This window comes from Penicillium verhagenii (genome assembly GCF_028828195.1).
Source record: "Penicillium verhagenii strain IBT 33310 chromosome Unknown utg000008l_segment0_segment0, whole genome shotgun sequence".
Classification (NCBI taxonomy): domain Eukaryota; kingdom Fungi; phylum Ascomycota; class Eurotiomycetes; order Eurotiales; family Aspergillaceae; genus Penicillium; species Penicillium verhagenii.
In genome coordinates, this window is record NW_026643172.1 from 479,216 (window position 1) to 500,373 (window position 21,158).

Here is a 21,158-nt window from a genome sequence, read left to right on the forward strand (position 1 = left end):
GTGCACAATTCCTCTGAACACTTGAGCAGTCCACTATGTCCGCAGGGGATCCTTTCTGTACTGCATGTGTGTAGCACAGGTATATGTCCTCGTCTGATCAATTGATGGGGCTGCTTGCGGTGATTGCGTTTTTGTTGGTGTACTGGGGTGGTATTTTTGTATCACAAATCAATTTATTCCATATTTTTATTTTGAACAGGGCTTCTTTAACTCTACTGTGCATATTACAGCTTTCAAATGTTCTGTATCGACTACCGAGATTTGGCAATATTGACATCATAATATGTATATTGAACTCACCTGGACAATTGGGTAAATTGATATATAAACACTTGACTGCTTCGATACCAGTGCTTAGAATGTCGAACCAAACATTGGAACTATAAGAGACACCAGATATATCTTGGTCGAAATATAGAAATAGAGTTGACTTTGATAGTCCAAAAATTGCCCGTAAACCCCCACACATACTTATTACAAGGTTATGCATGTCAACTGGTGGAGATGTCGTATTCAATCACCGCTCAAGTGCTAGTAGAATCATGCATATTCGGCACGGGTATCCAGAAAGTCATTGTGCATTCAAATGTTATTCAGAAAAATTTAACATATGTTTAATCAGGACCAATAAATCGGCTGGCATGATCCTCCCCTGGCCCTTGACTTGTGTAACCAATAGCTTGCTAGTGGCGAACCTCCCCCTGCACTGACAAAAATGTCCTAAGACGCGAAGTTCTTATATCACCCTGCAGATTGGTTTAGAATTGTATGCCTAGGCACTCCAGATCACATAATTGCATTGACAGTGATACGTAGATGCATATGCAGGGATTTGCAATCCTTAATGTTCGAATTTTTTGTCTTCTCCCCACTTTTTCCCTCGGGCTTTGCCGCAGCTTGCAAGGGATCGTCCGTGTAACACAAGCTACTCCGGAAATCCATCTAGTTAGTCAACTAAGTTAGATCGGTTCTCACTAGCTTAGTCATGTCCTCTGATGGATTTGTTCCTATTTGATCAATTTGTTCGTCAAGTGTTTCTTTAGTTTAGAATTCTCCTAGCCTCTGTATCCCGTCTACAATTGATCGGAAGAAACTCCGAGCATAATTGCCATTATGGGTGTTAAGAACATTTTCTCTCGACAAGCGAGATCCTCTGAAAAATTTGTTCTAGTGGCTATGTGCTTTGCACTGTTCACAGTGAGTGGTCTTTAGCACATGTGCAATGAATCAAGTGGACCGTCGGTACCTCTCAGTCTTGACTAACATCCATTGTGACCATGTAGGACACATTTGTATACGGGGTGGTAAGTCAACCTTGGAATCTCGTCAACTGGTTGCGCCTGAATGACCACAGCGGATTACGCGAGAAAAATTATATATACCAGGCGACTAAAAATTCCAACAGATCATTCCTATTTTACCTTTCCTACTGATCAAGAATGGAAGTATCTCATTTGACTCTGGTAATGAACGACCAGTGAATACGATAGAGTCAAAGAACCTAGCTGATCGTGACCAGTTCAAAAATGGACATCGATACTCCTGGCGAGCTACGGTGCTGCTCTCTTGCTTGGATCTCGTACGTGTCTTGCCTATTCAATGAATCGTTATCGATATACTGACTAGTATCCATTAATTTAGCCGTGGTTGGCTATCTTTGCGATAGATATAACGCCCGCAAGACACCGTTAATCGCCGGTTTCATCTTCATCCTCCTAGCCACTATTTTATTCGTCTGCGCGCGTGACCCATGGGTTTTGGTTCTTGCTCGGGTTTGTCAAGGATTCTCTGGCGCGGTGGTGGGAGTTTTGGGGTTAAGCATGATTGCCGAAACGGCCAGTCCGGAGAATTCGCGGGCGCACATGGCTTGCGGGTCAGCAGCCTTAACATGGGGAATGCTATGTGGCCCTATGGCTGGCGGATTTCTGTACGCTCTTCTCACCTCACATCGTCCTTGAAACACCGATCTCCATGTCTAATTTGACACAGGTTTGCGAAATTTGGCAACGTTGGTGCTTTCGGTGCCCCGATTGTCCTACTTGTCGGAGATATCATTCTGCGGTTATTGATCGTCGACAAGAGCGAAGGTTTGTTGGCTCTTGAGAATCCATATAGGCCCGCCAGCTAATAATGAGTAGACGATAGCGACAGGAGTTTCGAACCTTGCTGCGATTTCGATCCCTCAGAAGAGCCTCTTCTCTTGGACAGTGATTCACACGGTAGCTCCTTGAGTCTATATAACTTCTTACACCCAACATTCCTGGGCGTTATGTTTTCTGTCCTTGCAGTCTCCTGCATTCTGTCCGCATATGAAACGGTAATCTTTCAAAGACCCAAAAAATTAATCATGGCGCTGCTGACTGAGAGTACTAAAGACCCTCCCCCTTTTTGTTATGGATACATACCACTGGTCTAGTTTGGGTGCCGGATTCATTTTCCTCCCGCTCACCGTACCCGCAATCCTCAGCATTCTAGTCGTTCACTACACAAGGCATTGCAAGCCCCGCAATATTGTCATGACCGGCTTCTTCCTGATGGTCCTACCAATGGCAACGTTGCGGTGGACGCAAGTGAATAGCGTTAAGCATGAGAGCCTACTTGTCTCCATGCTCTTCATTATCGGACTCTGCATTACTACGGTGCAAGCGATTACGATTGGAAATATCCCCAATGCCGTACAGAGAATCGTGAGCCTTTACGGAATTACAGAGAAGGGCAGTGGCGAGGGACGTGGCTATGCATTCTGTAACATGGCTTTTGCTGGCGGTCAAGCGGTTGGGCCTGTGCTTGGTGGAATTGTTAAGCAAAAGCTTGGTTGGAGCTCCATGACACTAGTCCTTGGAGGTTTGTGTCTGGTCGCTGGCGTTATCTCATTCTTCTCCATATCCGCAGACCCGAACCTCATCGATGAAGAGGAAGACTAAATGCACATGCATATATACTATGGAGGAAATGTATTACAGAGGACCCCGGAGGTATGACGGAGATCAATGAAGATCCTATTTACTGTAACGATCAAAAACTACTCTATAATAGTCAATCAAAATTCCATGTCTGCCAATAGTTCGACAAGCTCCTGAGGTCTCTTATTCAATAGATCAATCTACATTACCAGGTATGAAGCTGGTGCCCATATTCCTGGTAAAATTTGAAAATCAACTCGTTTTTCTAGGTGGCAGTCGAGATGCATCGTCTGCAGGTGCGGAAAAAGGTACCGACATTGCAGCAAACTGCATATTGGAGGCTAAAAGTCAAACAATTATAAGTGATAATAAAAGGCAATACGAGGCGAGTCTCCCGTGCATATTGTAATCAACGTTGTATGTAGCCAGTGGTGCTGTAGGAAGAAGAAAAAGAAAAGAAAAGAGAAAGGAAGCAAACAGTGACCAGAATGAAGTTGAGATGCACGCCAAGTGCGCCGACATGCGCCGCTCAGCTCTATGGCTAAGTGTGGAGTGCAGGAATAGTTTCCATGACATCTTTGCTGACGAAGTTTCCTTCACTATTTCATCTCCACCTTGTGTTACAAGGCTAGACCCTGCTTGAAGTGATGATCTCTACGCCAAATCAGAAGACGGAAAGGATCAATCAATCAATCGATATCCAGCTAGCCACCGTGGAGCTTTGCCACTAACAGACGCCTCAACTAAAATTGTATGCGTTAACTTCGCCTTCACTGGAATTGATAGTCCAAGACAAACAAATCTCATAGTGTCAACTTCAGCACACTTGGTCATTCTGCATCAGCTGAATTTACTATCCACCTGTCGGCGACAAATACCACTGGCGATCTCCAAATACGAAATCGGCACGTTCTCTCAAGCACCTTGTCATCCACTGACTTAAGTGGTTAATTCATTGTTGAGACACAGTCAAGAGACTACCGTTGTCACTTGTCCAGATTGAGGCGGCTAAGGCCCAAGGATACTAACTGGAGAAACAAGGGATTGCAAATAGATGCTGATTAAAACCGGAAAGTGTATATATTATTTGTGATAACTGTCTATACTTGTATACAGGAGTTCGCTGAATCAGGCTTGCTGTAGAGAGAAAGGAAGAGGAGAAATGTTTCTTTGAAAACCGAGAGGTATTATGTACACCTCACATAATGACACAACTCCACCGGGACCTCCGGTCCGGTGTCTTTGATTCTGTCTCATTTCCGGTCTTCTCCTCCAGACCAGCAGCTGAGGCTTTAATGCCATTTGCAGCGGTCCGATCCTTCCGCTGCTGCTCGATAAAACTCAGTCTCTCCCAGGATCGCTGCGCCCTCTCCGCATGCTGTGCCGGTGTCCGTGGGTCACTGTCCAACAAAGTTCGCGAGAACAGCTCATATGCGAGATACCCTGTCCAACCTAGATCAAGAATGGTCTGTAGAATCTCAATAACAGGAAGAAATCCGCCACGGTCATCTTCGCACAGAAACAGCCGGCAGTTCCGGGACCAGCTGAGGCGACTGGGTTGTTCCTCATTGTAGTAAGGATGACCCGGGCGGAGGGGCTGGGTGAGGCGCTCGGCATCTGCGATCTGGACGATGAACAGCTTTGACAAATCGATTGTTTTGACCATGCGACCCAGCGAGGCGCGGACGATTTCGTCGGCTCCATTTGAACAGCCGCCTACACAGCCGTTGTCTTCTGTGGGGTCGGCGTAGATGGCGCCGGCGATGTTGAAAGTATCTAGAGCAAGGCCGAGATTGGGTCGGTCAACTGCCTGCACAATCTCCCAAGTCTTTTCCCATGTGTTGACATGTGTCCCCCAGGCCAGGGCTTCATAGGCAAATTTTATGGGGGGTTCGCGTTGGGCGCCTCGAGTGGCTAGTTCGCGAAGATCATCGACAATGACTTGCAAGTCACCGGTTGTTCGAGGGAGCTTAGTCTCGGGATCTGGAGAGAGAAAGTTGGAGGGAACGAGAATCGTATCTGCCCCAAGAATCTTGAGCGCATCCATCCAGATGGGAAGTGTGTCATTTAAAATATGGTCGCGGCTTTTGCGATCGACAAGACCCTCGTAGAAACGCAAAGGCTGCAAGTTTAGAATTTCAATGTCCAGTTTGTCGCATTGCTGACGGACTTGAGTAGCAGCATCCATGATGGCATCATACGAGGGCTCTGATGTACCAGGGGGAGAGTAGTTGTCTCTTGCGAGGGCCTCAAGGTCGTCAATGAAGAGTTCAATCCCTTTGAAGCCATGTCCAGCAGCTTGGTCGATTTTCTCCGTAATGCTGTGAGAAATAAATGAACCAAGAGAGACGGTCGTGATAGCTGGTTTACACTCCATTTTGAAGATGAATTTTTAAATAGAGAATTTACTCAGTAGTAAATATAAGGTTGAACACTGGCACGGAAAATAAAAAGAAAGAAAAATTGAGAAGTCAACATTGAATGGCCAGGAACAAGCTACTATATACGAAATCCCCACCCAAGCTCAAGCTTTGTTTATCTCTCAACATTCCAACCTTGGAAGATTGATATATCACAAACCCTGATCTCAGGACCACATCTGCAGCCTGTTCAATGTTTACAATATTTAAGGTAGATCGGAAAAAAGGAGGTTAAATTCAATACACAGAGAAACTAGATTAGACCGGCCTTTTCGGAGCTGTGTCCCTTATGTGCATACCGGGATTATTTTGATTCATTGAACAGTATGGAATCGATTCGCAGATGTTGCACGACAGAAGAATTCTGCAAGATGTCCGTCTCCTGAGTGATCGCCTTGCAGTGGACCTATAACACGGCAGAGCCAAAAGAAAATATGGCGATGCTGCTTGTGCAGCTGCAGTCATGCAAGGTTCCAATTTTATGCAAAGCGAAGGCACTTAACCCCACTTACCGACATCCCACGTAGTTGTCATTTTTCTGCGTCTTCTTGTGTGGCCTCGGAATTCCGACTCAGAGTTACACGTGAGTTTCAGTTACACTGCTTTGGTATTCCAATATGCATCAACATCACAAACTACTTTGTGGCGAGTCAGCCAGCCTCGATTGTTAGGAGCTGCAGCCCTTTCAGAGCCCGACAACGACCAAAAAGAGACCTCGGGACTGGGCTGTGTGCTACGAGTTTATTCATCTAGAACATGTTTCTAGTATAAATAATACCCATCGTTCACGCTGAATGTTGCACTCATGTTCTTTTTCAAGCACTTTGTTCCCCATCATCAGCCAAGAACATCTCGAAAACCTTTGCCCGAATCACAATCATCCAGAAAATCCAAGATGTCCAAGACCGAATGGACGTATTATCCCATCACGGGTGTCTCTCTGAGTGATGGGGTTACCGCAGCATCGAGCAGTGTTGAGGTACCCATTCGTCGCGAGATTGACTCATGGAGCAAAGATGCTGCCAACGAAAAGCAAGTTAAGCTCTTTGTGCTGGCTTTGTACCGTTTCCAACAGATGGACCCTACAGTCCGGGAATCATACTTCCAGATTGCCGGTATTCATGGACAGCCCAATGTGCCTTGGGACGAGCCCATCAGCGCGGAGGAGGCTCACGGTCGAGGGTATTGTACTCACAATAACGTCTTGTTCCCGGTCTGGCATCGTGCGTACCTTGCACTTTACGAGGTATCAAATTTTGAATTCATCAACCACATGCATCCTCAATTGACTGTGACATAGCAACGTATCTCGGAGATCATGACTAAGGAGATTATTCCCAAATTCGCCGAGGAAATACGCGCTGAGTGGGAGGCAGCTGCCAAGACCTGGCGTCTTCCTTTCTGGGACTGGGGTATTACCACTTCAGTGCCCGATTTGTGCAAGTATCCCACATTCATTGTGCCATCGGTAGATGGAAAGAGCGAAGAGGTCATCACCAACCCTCTCTTCCAGTTCCGCATGCCCACCAACAAGCCCATGTCGACTGTTGGGTTGGAGAACTTCAAGGATCCATGGGTGCCCCAAGGCGAGATGATCTACGTGAGTCTCGAGGATTTTCCAGTCTTATAGTTTCGAAGCTAATTGAAATAGTATGGCGAATGTATTGGTACCAGTCGTTGGCCTCAAGAGGGTGATAACGTTTCTGGCAGTGCAGCGTGGAGGCACGGTGTGGTGAACAACTACAAAGTTCAGGACGCCCTCAAGAAACCCCAATGGGTCGCGAACTCTCCTTATGGCCAGCCTTCAGAGATGGTCTACCGTCTGCTTACCATTCCTATGGAATACTCGACTTTTGCAACCACTGCCCAACTTTCCGATGACCAGAGCGTTGCGAACGATGTCAACATTGAGTACAGTAAGTTATCTTGGACCTCAATATTGTCTAGTGTATCTTCCTCTAACTCATTTTCTAGTTCACAACAACCTTCACGGTTGGGTGGGAGGAGATTTGAACGGTCACATGTCGCAAATCCCAGTGGCATCCTTCGATCCTATGTTCTGGCTTCACCACTGGTAAGTTGGCACTTGATTTCTGAAGAATGTTCTGATAGGTGTGACTCGGGGCTAATCAGTCGAGTAGTAACATTGATCGCATCTTTGCTTTATGGCAAGCTCTCAACCCCGACAAGTGGTTCGTGGAAAACAAGGTCAACGAATTCTTCCAGGAGATTATTGGCCTCGATAAAGATGCCAAGATCACCCCTCAGACTCCTCTACGACCGTTCCACAAGGACGTTAAGGGAACTGTCATCACACCCCTTGATGTTCGTTACCCCTGGAGCCTTGGATATACCTACCCGGAGTTGCAGACCTGGAAATATGAGCCCCAGAATTACACCTCTCAGCCATTTATCGCTGATCTCCGTAAGAAGATCAACGAGCTTTACGGAATGTCGCGACAGCAGTTGATCGATGCCACCTCTAACCTCAAGGGTGTCGAGTACCTCGAGGACGGAACCAAGTCTCTCGACTACTCCTTCAGTGTCCGCTATCGCAAGTATGGCTTTGGTGGTGAGCCATTCTGGATTCGCATCTTCCTGTCCCAGGACGGCGTGAAGCAGAATACCGCCACAGACTTGATCACTGAAGTCTACAATTTCAGTCAGAAGCCGGAATCCAAGGATGGAAAGCTTGCCTGTGGCAACTGCAAGACTAACCAGAAGGCAAACATCAAGTCTACTGCAGCCATCTCCCTCACCCCAGTGTTGATCACGCTTCTCAAGTCTGGTCAAGACCTGGCTAGTTTGAAGAAGGATGATGTTCTCAAGTTCCTACAGAAGCGCGCTTACTGGAGAGTTTTCAAGGGAGGAAAAGAGGTTCCTCGCAACCAGCTTGATCCCCTTGACCTCGAGATCATCGGAAGCAGCAACGACTCTACCCAGTACAACGACCCCACCAAGGCGCCTCTGCTTGAAAACTTCAAGAAGGAGCCCACCATTTCCGGTGGAGCTGATGGTGCGCTTGACCCAAGTCTCAAGCAGCCCATGACACCCTTGCCACCAGTGAGGCCTTTCATTCCCCAGGCTGGCCTCAATCTTGGCTCTTCCTTGCCTTTCAAGGATCCTGTGGGAGTCGACAGCGTGGTGATAATTGAATCTACCAGTTTGGACCTCACCCCGATCAAGACTTCCACTATTGACAACACCCAGGTAGTGTTCACCGATAGCAAGGATGGAAGCGGTAACATCTTGTTCTTGCTTTCCTTCCGCAGAGCCGAGAAGGAGATCGTCCTCAACACCCGATTGAATAATGCATGGGGCAAGGAAGTCCGTGTCTCTCTGGAGAACAGATTCAAGGGCACCACCCCGTCTATTCTGATTCACGACCAGGGCGATGGTTACGAAGTGTTCATTGACTGGAGACACTTGACCTGGTTTGAGAAGCGCGCGAAGGACAAGGTCGCAACCTCCGTCTCTTACTCCGTAAATGAGACGCAGACACCTGTTTTGTCATCCAACTTGAAGGTTCGGGTGTACAAATCGATGAAAGAAGTGTTCGGGTGTACAAATCGATGAAAGAAGTGTTCGAGCACTAGTCTGGGATCCATCGAGGGGACCTTGACTTTGTATCACAAAGGATCATCAGGCGTCTGCTCGTTTTCGGATTTTTTTTTCAAAAAAATCTACGAATCTTGAACTTAGTAGTACTTCCAAGGTTCCACTAGTGGGATGGATATTGTATTTAGTAATTATACTTAGGAATACTTTGCATATCACGCGGGATTGTAATTTTTCAACTTCCAATTGGGGGTGACCATGCGATGGTTTCCCATTTTGTTCATTCAAATGTTGTCATAAAGTCATTAAAGAACACTTGGAGCCTCCAGGGCCCGCAAAACCATTCAAGCTTTCCGTATAGAGTCCTTATCTAGCCTCGCCGAATTTCTCGTAGAATGAATCTCCCAGTCCGACGTAATCTTAATCTGACCATGACACCATTCCGATAACTTCTTTGCCATGGGAGGCTGCATGACTGATACAAGTGGGATTTCAGGCTCCTCCATTTGCCGGCCCGACAAGACAGTCGGCTTGTAGTATGATGACCTGTACCCATATGTTGCACCCTCTGACGGGGAAGAGAGTATTTTTGTTCTGAAGATTCGTTGGATGGATGGCGATATAATTGGAAGACAAGCGACGATGATACCTAATAGAGGGACGATGCATGAGAGAAGAGACTTCCGAGCGGAACCAAAAGTTGGGTCATCTGAGTTGAGGTCGAATTCGATCTTGATGCGAATAAGTGTTGCAGTGAGAATACTATGGAGATAAGATGATACGTTAGACCTGCACACATTTTCCCAGTCCATGGGAAAAGACTGATTTACTCACATTATGCCAAGTAGAAAAACAGGTGCCAATGCCAGCTTTTTCGCTTTTGAGAGTTGCATATGCAATATAATTGGAAGGGGCAGACAAAGAATGAATGCCTCGAGTATGGCCTCACTCACGGTGGAACCCAAGTGCAACATTTTGCGATCACCGCAATGTCCGCTGAGGTTGGGTAACCATATCTTTTTTGCAGGTGTACAGAAGAATGCAGTTGCAAATGAGCTTCCGATCCAGAGGGCCGAACAGAGAGCCATAGTGATGTACGTCAACCACACAATGACTCTTTGTTGAAATTGGCGGAAGTAATAGTGCAAGATTGACAGTTGGATAAGAGCCACCACTGTGATCCATAGAAGATCGCCAATGTATGTGAGCTAGAAGTATTAGCTCAAATGATCCAACAATAGCACTGCTTGGGTATTTACCTTGTCGAAGCGAACAATTGTCTCATCTCCACCAAGTTGAGTCACCTCGGCCGTGTGTAATCCCAACCCACACATCAAGATCAACAAGAGTTCTACTACATAGCGGCCCAGCATGACCATCTAGCAAAGACGGTAAGTATGAATTTAACCTTAGAGATCCCATAATGCAACCTCAACATCAAATTGTAACACGAGAGCAAAAACTTACCATTGAAGCCAAGATCAACCAATCATTCCATTGCCAAGAAACCCCCAGCAACCGTCTCGACCATAACCTCAAGCCAACAAGAACAAAGCCCCCGCTTAACAAGACCGTTTGCACAGCAATATCGGCCTTACCCAGCCAATTATGGCCCAGGGCGTGGAAGGTACCGGAAGAATTGGACATGAGGAAACCAGAAAAGAAATCCAAATCTCAAGGGTTCACCATCAATTTAACCAAGATGCTAGTAGGACGCAAGCATAATCATATAGCCGGGCACCATCAACAGTGAAGATTCAGATTCCAGAGAGCACAAAGCAGCGAAGGTGTGGGGTGTAGTAGGTGCGCGGGGCCGCGCATTAAAGTACGTAGACTAAGTCAACTAGGTTGACTCAGGACCGACTTGTAGGGGGGTTTCGTGCTGTAGCACCAAGTCCAACACGGGCAAACCCTGCATCAAAGCAAGCGTGGAGAACCGGCCGGGGAGATAATGTGTAGAGAAAGGTCATGATCAGCAGCTAGGGCACAAGCCGGGCGATATTAATCTAAATCTCAGTGTACGGAATAGGAGACTTGATTGGATCAAGAAAAGATGGAGAAAGGAAGAAAAAGGGCCATTGGTTTCGGTTCTGGCTTACAACTGCGGTTGCCCGTCTCCACTTTTGCCGAGTACTCTATCTCTAACATGGGCGCGGGCTTGGGCGTTTCATCGTCTCACACCGCTGTGGAGATTTGAGATTCTCTCATGTCCAGACAGTCCAGTCATAACTAGTAGATCAAGGCTCTGCATAAGTCCAGATTGATCCCGATTCATCCCTAGCCTGTGAGTGGTTTTCTTATGCTTATTTTCATTTCTGATCATCTTCTGCTTATTCTACATCCATCTTGGTTTGAATCTTGGGGCTGAATACGCTAATGAGCTTAGTAGTAACAGGGGTTGTGGAGACGGCTTATTGCTTGGGCACGTTCTAGCACCTGAGAATGTGAAACATGCATGCCTACCCAAATCATGCTAGAACGACTAAGGATGATGATTCATGAGAGAGTGGGAATACTATACTAGTGTATAGGGACGTCGGGAACTATTCTGAAGCCGTGCCGCCTTATACACCCACAACCATTGCGGGACCTCGGGAGACGTTAGATCCACTCCAAGTACGGAGAGTAATCCACATGGTCTGCGAATGTTGAGACATGACTTCGGAGCTAGAATCTAGCCCTTTCAAGACTCTGTTTAGGACCGTCATACATGACACGAGCTACAAAGACAAACGATCGGAGCCGAAAAACTCGGTTCGATCCTTACCAGCTTCCGTATTGGGATAATATCCCGATAGCTTTGGAGTAGTCATTGCCCTAAAGGATCTGATGGTAATAGCCCCACGACCTTGAAAGTCATCTCCGAACGTCATTTTGATATAATGTCGCCAAATAAGACAACTACACATGTGATGTCCCTCGGCTATCTCGTCAAATGATACTCCGTAGTGTAATTAAATTGAACTGGGATTGCAGTTCTCTAGTTCATAAGCTATATCCGAAAAAGGTAACCTCATCTCCGATGCCTCTCTCCGAAAAGTACACATTTCATGTCATCATCAATGCTAAAATCGAATTGAGTGCTGACGGCCCACAACACCCAACAATCAGGTGCTCTTCTTTTGAGCATCGCGCTCCGCCTTGCGCAAAGCACGCTTGCGAATGCTCTCGTGCATAGACTTGTTCTGCGAAAGCACAACCTTGTTCATGGGCCCCGCAACGGAAGTCAAGAACCAGGCCATGAGACCGTGGCTCCAGTATGGAGACGAGCTGTAAGCGTAGGCGGACGAGCCACCGTGGCGGCCGATCTTGGAGAGAACGGAGCGGACAAAGGCACGAGGAGTTGGGATGGAAGCCGATGCGCGACGGACCTTGGACATGGCGGAAGTAATGAGGTAAGCCTGGACGAGCTCGACGTCGATGCCGTGGGGGGCCAGCTCGGCACCCAGGGCGGTGGACCACTGCTGGAGGAAAGCCTTGCTGCCGGAGTAAGTGGCGAGAAGAGGAGTAGGGAGGAGACCGCCGAATGAGCCCATGGTGAGGACCAGGCCGCGGTGGCGCTGGATCATGCCGGGAACGACGAGCTGGGTGACGCGGAGGGTACCGGTGCAGTTGATGGTGATAATATCGGCTACTTCGGAGGCGGGGGTCTGGGCGAAGGGAACGGGGATGGAGTGGCTCTGGCCGACGTTGTTCACGAGGATGGAGACGTCCAGGTCGGAAACCAAGTTGCTCAGCGCAGCGTAATCCTCATCGGCGTTCTTCGAGAAGTCCATGGCCAAGGTCTTGGTCTGCACGGCGGGGAATTGCTGGGTGATTTCCTCGCCCAGAGTAATCAACTTGGACTCGGTTCGCGATACCAGCACAATGTTGAATTTGGCGCGCGCAAGCTGCAGCGCGAACTCTTTGCCCAGGCCATCGGAGGCACCAGTGACGACGGCCCAGCTACCGGGAGGACCGAAGGAACGAAGCTATTAATGTTTCTGATTAGCCCCTGTCGAATATTGTAGCGATTGGAGGTCAATAGACTTACCGGTTTACCCGGGAGCACGAACAGACTCAGAAGCACTCGCAAGAAAGTCCAGATCTTGCAGGCAATGGCCAGGCCACCGGTTGCAAGAAGCAACAAGGCACCGACGGTCGGCAAACCAGGGGCCAGGTGAGTAGGCCATTGCGAAAGGCACTCGAGGTGCTTTGAAAGATTCAGATCCATGTTGTATGAAAATGAGGTTTGTTGAGGGGTGATTTGGGATAAGCAGATTAAGAATTTAAAAAAAAAGATCAAGTGCAGCTTGTTGGGGAAGATCAACGCCAAGAACCAAACCTAAACATCCTCGGTCTACACAATTCACAAGCAGAATTTCTATTCTTCCGATTCAACCACAGAATAAAGAAACATCGCAAATTATGTCTGAAGTACTACTCTCTTACTTGCCCCCCTTCGAGGGTCTCTTGCCCAAATGGCTCGTCTTTGTAAGTTTCTCCATGTTTTCTACCCCCTTTTTCATCTTCTCACCAGATTACAGGTCTCCGCGGTCTCCGCCCTTAACAGCTTGCAGGCTTACTGCTCCGCCGATTACACCTCGAAGCTCTACACCAATGGCGTCATCCCCTGCGAACCTCTTTCTGGTCGTCTCTTTGGCACCTGGACCTTCCTCTCCGCCGTGATCCGCATGACTGCCGCCTACAATATCACCAACCCCGTCGCGTACGACCTTGCCATCTGGACCTATGCCATTGCTCTGGCCCACTTCACTGGAGAGCTGATCTTTGGTAACGCGTCGCTGAAGGGTCGCTTCCTAAGCCCGCTGATCGTGGCTTCATCGTCGGTGGCCTGGATGCTGACCCAGCGCGAGGCCTACCTTGTTTAAGTGAATAAGGGGGGGGATATGGATAACAATTCGAGTCCACCAATGCTAAGAGTAAGAATTTCAATTCTGAACCTGCATGGAGATTATTCTCTTTCAAGCGATATGGATCGCTGTACTATACCCGTTGTCAAGATATGATGTTTTAATTCTATAGATTTTCGGGCACCCAAAAGTATGGGTTTAATGCAAAAAAGAAAGGACACTACAACGACGACTTCATATATCGTCTATTCTATACTGAATTCGCTTTACTCCAGCTTCTTGCGGTACAATTCACCACCACATCCACGTAAACGGGCAGCAGCCTGCTCTGGTGTGATGTCACGCTGGGGCTCCGCCATAAGCTCATAGCTATATTCAAAAGTCAGTCAGTTGAAAAAAAAAAAAAGGATATGGGGAATTGGTAAGGAAAGTAAGAACATACCCGACAAGGAACTTGCGGACGGTAGCACTGCGCAGCAGCGGGGGGGTAGAAGTGCAAGTGCAGGTAAGAGGCCTCAATCTCCTCAGCAGTACCATCAAGCGGCGCCTGGTGGATACCCATGCTGTAAGGGAAATGAGTCTCAAAGAGGTTATCATAGCGGCGGGTGATCTCAGCAATCGCCTCAGCCAGAAGGGTAGTATCGGATTCGCTCAGATCGACCAGCGCGCGTTTGTGTGTGCGACTGATGATCATGGTCTCAAAGGGCCAGGTCGCCCACCAGGGAACAACGACAACAAAAGACTCGTTCTCAAAGACCACGCGCTCTTGCTTCAAGCTCTCGAGCGTAGCGTAGTCTTCCAGCATGTGGGAGCCACCGTGCGCCTTGCGGTACTTGAGCAGTTGCTCCATCTCGGCAGCGGGCTCTTCGGGCAAGTTGCTTGTAGTCCAGACCTGGCCGTGCGGGTGAGGGTTGGAGCAACCCATAGCGGCACCCTTGTTTTCAAAGATCTGCATGTAGCGGTACTGCTCCTTGGGCTTGGTGACGTTTGCATGCGGGGCAGCGGGCGCAATGTGAGTGGGCGGGGCATTCTGGGCCAAGGGTGAGGTAGGTGCGAGGTGAGCAGCGTAGATCTCGGTCCAGGCATTGATGACTGGGACAATCTCAATGGGAGTCAAATCGGCCAGGGTGAGGTTGTGGGAGGGTGAGAAGGTCAGCACGAAGCACTTGCCCGTCACGGGTTCGGCCTTGAGGAAACGCGATTCCAGATCTACGATACAATGTTATGTTAGCATAGAGCTAGTGAACCATAAGGAAGAAATGGGGTTTAATATACCATTTGTGTTGCTGTCATCATAGGGGGCCTGTTCCTCCTTGACGGCGCTGTAGTCGTTCACAAACACGAAAGTGTTGTCATATTTAGGATTGACGTCACCCTGGGCGCGCTGGTTTCCAGGGCACAGGTAGCACTTGGGATCATATGCAGGCAAGGTGGTCTTGGAAGCGCTTTCCTGTGCGCCTCTGTCAATCAACGGAGAAAGAACAAATGGTCAGCAAGTTGAAGTTTTGCACTGTTACACAGAGAATTAAAACATACTGCCAGGGGCGCTTGGTTCGGTGGGGTGAAACCAAAACATGAGACCCGCGGAGAGGATTGAATCTCCGGTGGGAGATATCGTCAAGAACGTTCTCCATGTTGAGTAAATCAAGGTTGGGTTTGAAGAGAGGACCTTGGGGAAGAAATCTGGCAAGGAATTTGGTGAGAAAAGGAACACATAAGAAAAATCCCCGACTTGACCCTCCGGCGGGGGTTTTGGGGGACGTGGGGGAAAGGGTGGAGTTCTCCGGATAAATCAAGAATCTTGCACCACGTCTTTCCTACCCCCATATGACCATTTTTCACGCGATCTTGATATCAATCGAGTCCTCTGATTTATGCAATCATTATCCAGTCACTTTCATAGCTTTCTGGCTCTGTTCAGAGAGGACCCTCTATACAGTATAGCTCAAGGGTCCAATTTAGCATGAATATCAAGTCTCGGTGAACCATCTGGGTATGAGGTCGACCGTCGGGATCCCGCACTCGGCAAACCCGGGGGTTTAGTGGCTTTCAAATGTCACAATGCAGGTACTTACTAGGTGGGTCTCTAGTACCTATAAGAGTAGTATGCATTCATTGACAGCCTGCATGTACCTCGAGTATGTATTATCTTAATTCTACGATATACATCATTGCTCACCTTTCTTATGCGATTGAAGGTTGTCTAGAAAGAGGTAATTAATTATCTGTACTATTCATTATCTGTACTCCGTAGACACATGTGTATATTGATTTTCATCGGTAACAACAGAAGCTACTTAGCAGAAGAAGTAGTTGAGGGGCCCATGGATTTGTGCGAGTGGGATTCAAAGGAGCTGGACCTTGATACTGTGTGTATCGTTTCACCCATAGTATGTGTGGGGGTGGTGACAGGACTACGAAACATTTAAAGACTCATCTTCGAACGCACCAATGTCATGTTCATTTATCCCGAGTAAAATGGCTGGTTTCAATCGCCGGCCCTGATAATGCTTAGGATTTCGTCTGGGATTCCAAGGAAAGTTTCCAACGTCTATGAGATCTGAAAGTCTACTTTGACCCCTATTTCGCAATCGATCTATGTTCATTATTGAGGGAAATTCCATTGGTTTTCTATTTTAACCATTATATGATGCGCTTGTGGTATAGCTCCTTGTCTCGAGCAAGGTCATTCGGGAAGCCGAATATTGCAAATTTTCCCAACCTTGGAAGGTTGTGGCGTTCGGGCCGAATGATGGAATAAGATGGCTTCTCGATGTCCTGGGAAAAACACTGAAAACTCTTTACAGACCCCACCCGCTGACATGACTTTTTCGGCACCCGGTGCCGAGTCCATAGCTATCATCCAATGAGAATCATGCTTTGACCAAAGCGTATACTGATCTAGGAAGATGCCGAGGCTCGCGGTTATCGATGTGGGTCTTTGATAAAGCGTCAATGCCCTTATGGTGGCAACGATCCCAATTTTCATTCTCATATTAAAATCTACAGTTGATCTGCACTTGGACTCTCCGATTTGAATATCTGGGCCAAGTCGATCGACATCTGAATATACAGCATCGGAAGATCACAAAGAGACCAGGCCAGTCAAAGCTACGTCATAACAAAATGACAATCCTCAACGGGGGCGAGGCCTCGCTACCCTCCAAGATCCCCTTTTGGCGCCTGATTTTCGACCAAAAAGTCATCACCGAAGAAGTCGCCAGATACCCCTACTCGGGGTCTGGCACTGAAGATGATCCTTATGCGATTATGTGGATCCCAAACGATCCCCGGAACCCGATGAACTTCCACTCTGCCAAGAAATGGGCTATCACGATCCTAGTCTCATTTGTTACTTTGGCAGTGGCCTTGGTATCATCTGCCTACTCTGGTGGAATGAGCCAGATCATGGAAGACTTTGACGTGGCGGAAGAGATCGTCATTCTGGGTGTATCGCTTTTTGTTTTGGGATTTGCCATCGGACCTCTAATCTGGGCACCACTCAGTGAAATCTTCGGTCGCCGTCACATCTTTACTATCAGTTTTACCTTCCTGACGGCCTTTAACGCCGGTGCTGCAGGATCTAAGAATATCGAGACCCTTATCATCCTCCGGTTCCTAGCTGGTTGCTTTGGTTCTTCGCCTTTCGGAAATGCAGGCGGTACCATTGCAGATATGTTCACTGCCTCACAACGTGGTATTGCCATTAGCTTATTCGCCGCAGCACCTTTCCTGGGTCCAACCATAGGACCTGTTATCGGAGGTTTCCTTGCCTCTGGAGCAGGATGGCGTTGGGTCGAGGGATTCCTTGCTGCCTTTTCCGGTCTGCTCTGGTTGTGTATTATTTTCCTTCTTCCAGAGACATATGCTCCTGTTCTTCTCCGTCGCCGAGCAGCCAAGCTTTCCGAGATGACCGGGCAAGTATATCGCAGCAAGCTTGATATAGAGCGTGGGCCGGCACCCTTGGGTAAGACACTTAAGACGGCCCTGTCACGTCCGTGGATTTTGTTGTTCCGCGAGCCAATCGTGCTTCTCTGTTCAATCTATATGGCCATTATCTACGGAACTCTCTATATGCTTTTCGCCGCTTTCCCAATCGTGTTCCAGGAAGTCCGTGGCTGGAGTGAAGGCATTGGCGGTCTTGCCTTTATGGGTATTCTGGTGGGAATGATCTGCGCTGTTGCTTACACCTTCCCCGAGAATATGCGCTACGCGAAGAAGTGCGCCGCAACAACCGATCGTCTCGCACCCGAGCTCCGACTTCCTCCTGCAATGGTCGGTGGTATTGCTCTACCAATCGGCCTCTTCTGGTTCGCCTGGACAAACTCTCCCAGCATTCACTGGATGGTATCTATCGCAGCAGGCGCTCCATTTGGATTCGGCATGGTCCTAGTCTTCCTAAGCGTATTCAACTACCTCATTGATTCTTACACTATTTTCGCTGCATCAGTTTTGGCCGCCAACTCGGCACTCCGCTCGCTGTTCGGTATGGCCTTCCCGTTGTTCACAACATACATGTATAACAACTTGGGAATTCACTGGGCATCATCCATTCCTGCCTTCTTGTCCCTGGTTTGCATCCCATTCCCGTTCATCTTCTACAAATATGGTGCTCAGATTCGCCAACGTTGTACCTATGCGGCTGAGGCGGATAGATTCATGCAGAAGCTTGCAGAGAAGAACCAAAAGGAGATCGTCCAGGAGAAAGAGACAGAGACAGAAACAGTTGTCCCGGATACCGATCTGCAAGATGATAGTGACACCGATACATTGTCTACTGTTCCATCGCGCATCAGCATTGGCCGACGCATGTCTCGCGCCTCGCGGGCATCTCGGCAGTCTGGACGATCATTGAATCGCGTTGCGACCGCAACACAGTATGAGGAGAATCCATATGATTTGGATTTGGTCAATACCCGGCAGTCGGCTATCAGTGGCCATCATAAGGACTGAGGTTCACCAGAGGTTCTCTCAGGGGGGAAACAAAACAAAAGCGAACATCGAGTATCACCACGGTGATTAATTTCAAACCACACAGCAATACAGTAGCTTGTGTGCGACCATTTAATGCATAGACAGCCATCTTTTCAATAATACCCAATGATATGAATTATTCAAATATCCATTCGTCTTCTTCCATCTTTACAGGCATGGACCAAGGCCAGCCAGTGATCATTTGCCTTTTTTTTTTTTTTTTTTTTTTGGTTGTGAAATTTACTTACTCCCCTCAATGACCTCGGGAATGTCAAGTCAAAACGGTTTTCCGAGGCTTCAATTATTACTATGTTCAGTCCTAATCCTCCCAAAAAACTTGCATAGATTTCCAAAGTTCAACTCATCCGAGCGCTCAATCTCCTGTTGGACCGGGAAGTTAAATTCCTTGATCACTCATCATTAGAACCCCACAGCCTCGGCCCATATCCACCTCGGGCCACACGCCGTTATATACGAACAGCCCCCTTGAATGTTCAGTAATTCGCCAGCGATCACACCATTGCCATTATCTTCCCAAATAAGCAATCAACAGCAGAAACCGACTCATGATGACAGCCAAGATAGACGCATACATTGACTGCGGTAGGTTCCTTGAGCATGTTTGAAACGTGGAAGACAATGCATTCTCGCGCACCTCACATATTTGAATTATAGCTACATTGCTAATCTAACATGTAGTCTCGCCATACTCATACTTTGCGACGCTATATCTGCGACAGAACCGGAAGGCGCTTGAGTCGCATGGAGTGGAAGTCGAGTTCGTTGCCTGCATGAGCCATATACGTCATTCCGAGGGTGTAAATTAACGACCGATTTCCGATACTGCAGATTCCACCCGATATTCCTAGGAGGTGTGAATGTTGGCTCTGGTACTGTATTCAATTGAAGTACTAGTCTTTCCAAGTATACGTTGCTAATGGATGTTCGATTTAGGTAACAAACCGCCATGGACATTGCCGGCCAAAGCAGCATATGGCAAATTCGACAATGCACGGGCATGTAACTATTTCGGAGTGCCGCAGAACAAGACACCAGATTTCTTCCCAATCTTGTCAATCATGGTAAGTTTTCACCCACATGTTTCAATAGACGTCACGATGGATGCTCACATGACCCAGCCCCAACGCTGCTTGATCTACATCAAAAACAACTACAGCCGGGAACAATTTGAAAAGACCTTTCTCTCTTTGTCCGAATGGATGTATCATAAGAATATCGATGTCAGCAAGCCCGAGAAACTGGCTGAACTTCTTCGAAGCCACGGGTTTTTGGACGAGGATATCAAGAAGATCCTAGCTGCGGCGGCCAGTCCGGAGTATAAGGAGGCGCTTACAGCTAATACGCAAAAGGCGCTTGATCTGGGGGCTTACGGGGCGCCTTGGTTTTGGGTGAGGAATTCGAAAGGGAAAGAAGAGCCTTTCTTCGGAAGTGATCGGTATGTATACAGGGCTACAGTATCCAAATTTCCTTCTATTTTGGAAGGGAATAGCATGGCTGACGTTGGCTAGATTTGCGTATATGTGGCAGTACCTGGATTTGCCATTCCAGGACATTGCCATTATTGAGAATGGGAAGGCGAAACTGTAAGGAATGAAGTCATTCGATAATTGGGAAGTAGAGAAGAAGAGAGAAAAAAAAAAAGAAACAAAACGCCGGGACTGAGGATTGAACCCGGTACCTCTGGATATTAGTGGCACTAATCAAATGTACCAGGTACTTCGCGATGTCTTCAGATGTCCTCGCGATGCGGCTGAATGCCAACCCCAGCCTTAGCCAGTCAACCAAAATAAACCATTTTCTTTCTCTCTTTAGAATTAATAAATATGAAGAAGAATATTTATAACTGATTTTTTAATTGTATTTGATTTAGAAATTAAAAATTGAAAATAAAAATAAAAATCATCTTTATGATGAAGGGGAGTTCCAAATACCATGGCAAATTCCCCCGTACCACCGAAGACGAACACTCCGTAACCCTTGGGATGAGTGAGGCGAACCGGTCAACAGCCAGAGGTCAAGTCTACCTGAATGAACAGGGGGTATACTCCTAAGCAAGGTGCGCGCGACTTGCCCGCTTGACCACGAGGGAATTTGTTACTTTTCTCCTGCTGTTTACTCTCATAAGACTACTCTCAAGAGTCAACATTTGAATACCATCCCCCCCTTTCATTTCATGAGGCTCGTACTCTCATAATTCCTTTTTTGAAGGTACTAGTATCCCTAGATTTCCCTCCCCCATCTGTCAAGGCATCCCCATACCTCTCGTCCTTGATAGTTTCATTCTCCTGTCCTTTATACCTCTCCCCATTTGATACCATTTTCCATTCCTGATTTGCCTGATTCCATCACGCATGTCCATTTTTTATCTGACCACAGGATATACAAAAATTAGAAACCAATTCAATTCTTATTTCTTACAAAGAAATGTA

The 21,158-nt window shown here is 47.5% G+C and overlaps 9 protein-coding genes across 9 annotated transcripts; 5 read left to right on the plus strand and 4 right to left on the minus strand.

The window, feature by feature from the left end:
• Positions 1–1,526: 1,526 nt before the first annotated feature.
• On the plus strand, positions 1,527–2,924 carry N7466_008155 (uncharacterized protein; the record flags this gene model as incomplete). The annotated part of the gene is made up of 5 exons (XM_057167544.1): positions 1,527–1,579; positions 1,667–1,927; positions 1,990–2,087; positions 2,139–2,317; positions 2,376–2,924. The coding sequence occupies 5 exons, from the start codon at positions 1,527–1,529 to the stop codon at positions 2,922–2,924; spliced, it is 1,140 nt and encodes a 379-aa protein (XP_057018175.1).
• Positions 2,925–4,101: 1,177 nt separating this feature from the next.
• N7466_008156 (sugar phosphate isomerase/epimerase family protein) lies at positions 4,102–5,280 on the minus strand (the record flags this gene model as incomplete). Its single annotated transcript, XM_057167545.1, has 1 exon — positions 4,102–5,280. The coding sequence occupies one exon, from the start codon at positions 5,278–5,280 to the stop codon at positions 4,102–4,104; it is 1,179 nt and encodes a 392-aa protein (XP_057018176.1).
• A 938-nt stretch (positions 5,281–6,218) lies between these two features.
• Positions 6,219–8,899, plus strand: tyr1 (uncharacterized protein; the record flags this gene model as incomplete). Its single annotated transcript, XM_057167546.1, has 5 exons — positions 6,219–6,569; positions 6,624–6,923; positions 6,975–7,239; positions 7,298–7,397; positions 7,465–8,899. The coding sequence occupies 5 exons, from the start codon at positions 6,219–6,221 to the stop codon at positions 8,897–8,899; spliced, it is 2,451 nt and encodes an 816-aa protein (XP_057018177.1).
• A 326-nt stretch (positions 8,900–9,225) lies between these two features.
• N7466_008158 (uncharacterized protein) lies at positions 9,226–10,552 on the minus strand (the record flags this gene model as incomplete). Its single annotated transcript, XM_057167547.1, has 4 exons — positions 9,226–9,643; positions 9,716–10,089; positions 10,141–10,260; positions 10,349–10,552. The coding sequence occupies 4 exons, from the start codon at positions 10,550–10,552 to the stop codon at positions 9,226–9,228; spliced, it is 1,116 nt and encodes a 371-aa protein (XP_057018178.1).
• A 1,436-nt stretch (positions 10,553–11,988) lies between these two features.
• On the minus strand, positions 11,989–13,094 carry N7466_008159 (ketoreductase; the record flags this gene model as incomplete). The annotated part of the gene is made up of 2 exons (XM_057167548.1): positions 11,989–12,852; positions 12,915–13,094. 2 exons carry the CDS (start codon positions 13,092–13,094, stop codon positions 11,989–11,991), a joined length of 1,044 nt encoding a protein of 347 aa, XP_057018179.1.
• A 194-nt stretch (positions 13,095–13,288) lies between these two features.
• N7466_008160 (Erg28 family protein) lies at positions 13,289–13,752 on the plus strand (the record flags this gene model as incomplete). Its single annotated transcript, XM_057167549.1, has 2 exons — positions 13,289–13,354; positions 13,408–13,752. The coding sequence occupies 2 exons, from the start codon at positions 13,289–13,291 to the stop codon at positions 13,750–13,752; spliced, it is 411 nt and encodes a 136-aa protein (XP_057018180.1).
• A 248-nt stretch (positions 13,753–14,000) lies between these two features.
• Positions 14,001–15,368, minus strand: N7466_008161 (UDP-glucose:hexose-1-phosphate uridylyltransferase; the record flags this gene model as incomplete). Its single annotated transcript, XM_057167550.1, has 4 exons — positions 14,001–14,096; positions 14,177–14,943; positions 15,010–15,194; positions 15,271–15,368. The coding sequence occupies 4 exons, from the start codon at positions 15,366–15,368 to the stop codon at positions 14,001–14,003; spliced, it is 1,146 nt and encodes a 381-aa protein (XP_057018181.1).
• A 1,492-nt stretch (positions 15,369–16,860) lies between these two features.
• N7466_008162 (MFS transporter) lies at positions 16,861–18,687 on the plus strand (the record flags this gene model as incomplete). The annotated part of the gene is made up of 1 exon (XM_057167551.1): positions 16,861–18,687. The coding sequence occupies one exon, from the start codon at positions 16,861–16,863 to the stop codon at positions 18,685–18,687; it is 1,827 nt and encodes a 608-aa protein (XP_057018182.1).
• A 590-nt stretch (positions 18,688–19,277) lies between these two features.
• Positions 19,278–20,316, plus strand: N7466_008163 (putative DSBA family oxidoreductase; the record flags this gene model as incomplete). Its single annotated transcript, XM_057167552.1, has 6 exons — positions 19,278–19,311; positions 19,408–19,486; positions 19,558–19,598; positions 19,663–19,790; positions 19,848–20,164; positions 20,238–20,316. The coding sequence occupies 6 exons, from the start codon at positions 19,278–19,280 to the stop codon at positions 20,314–20,316; spliced, it is 678 nt and encodes a 225-aa protein (XP_057018183.1).
• Between the last annotated feature and the right edge of the window lie 842 nt (positions 20,317–21,158).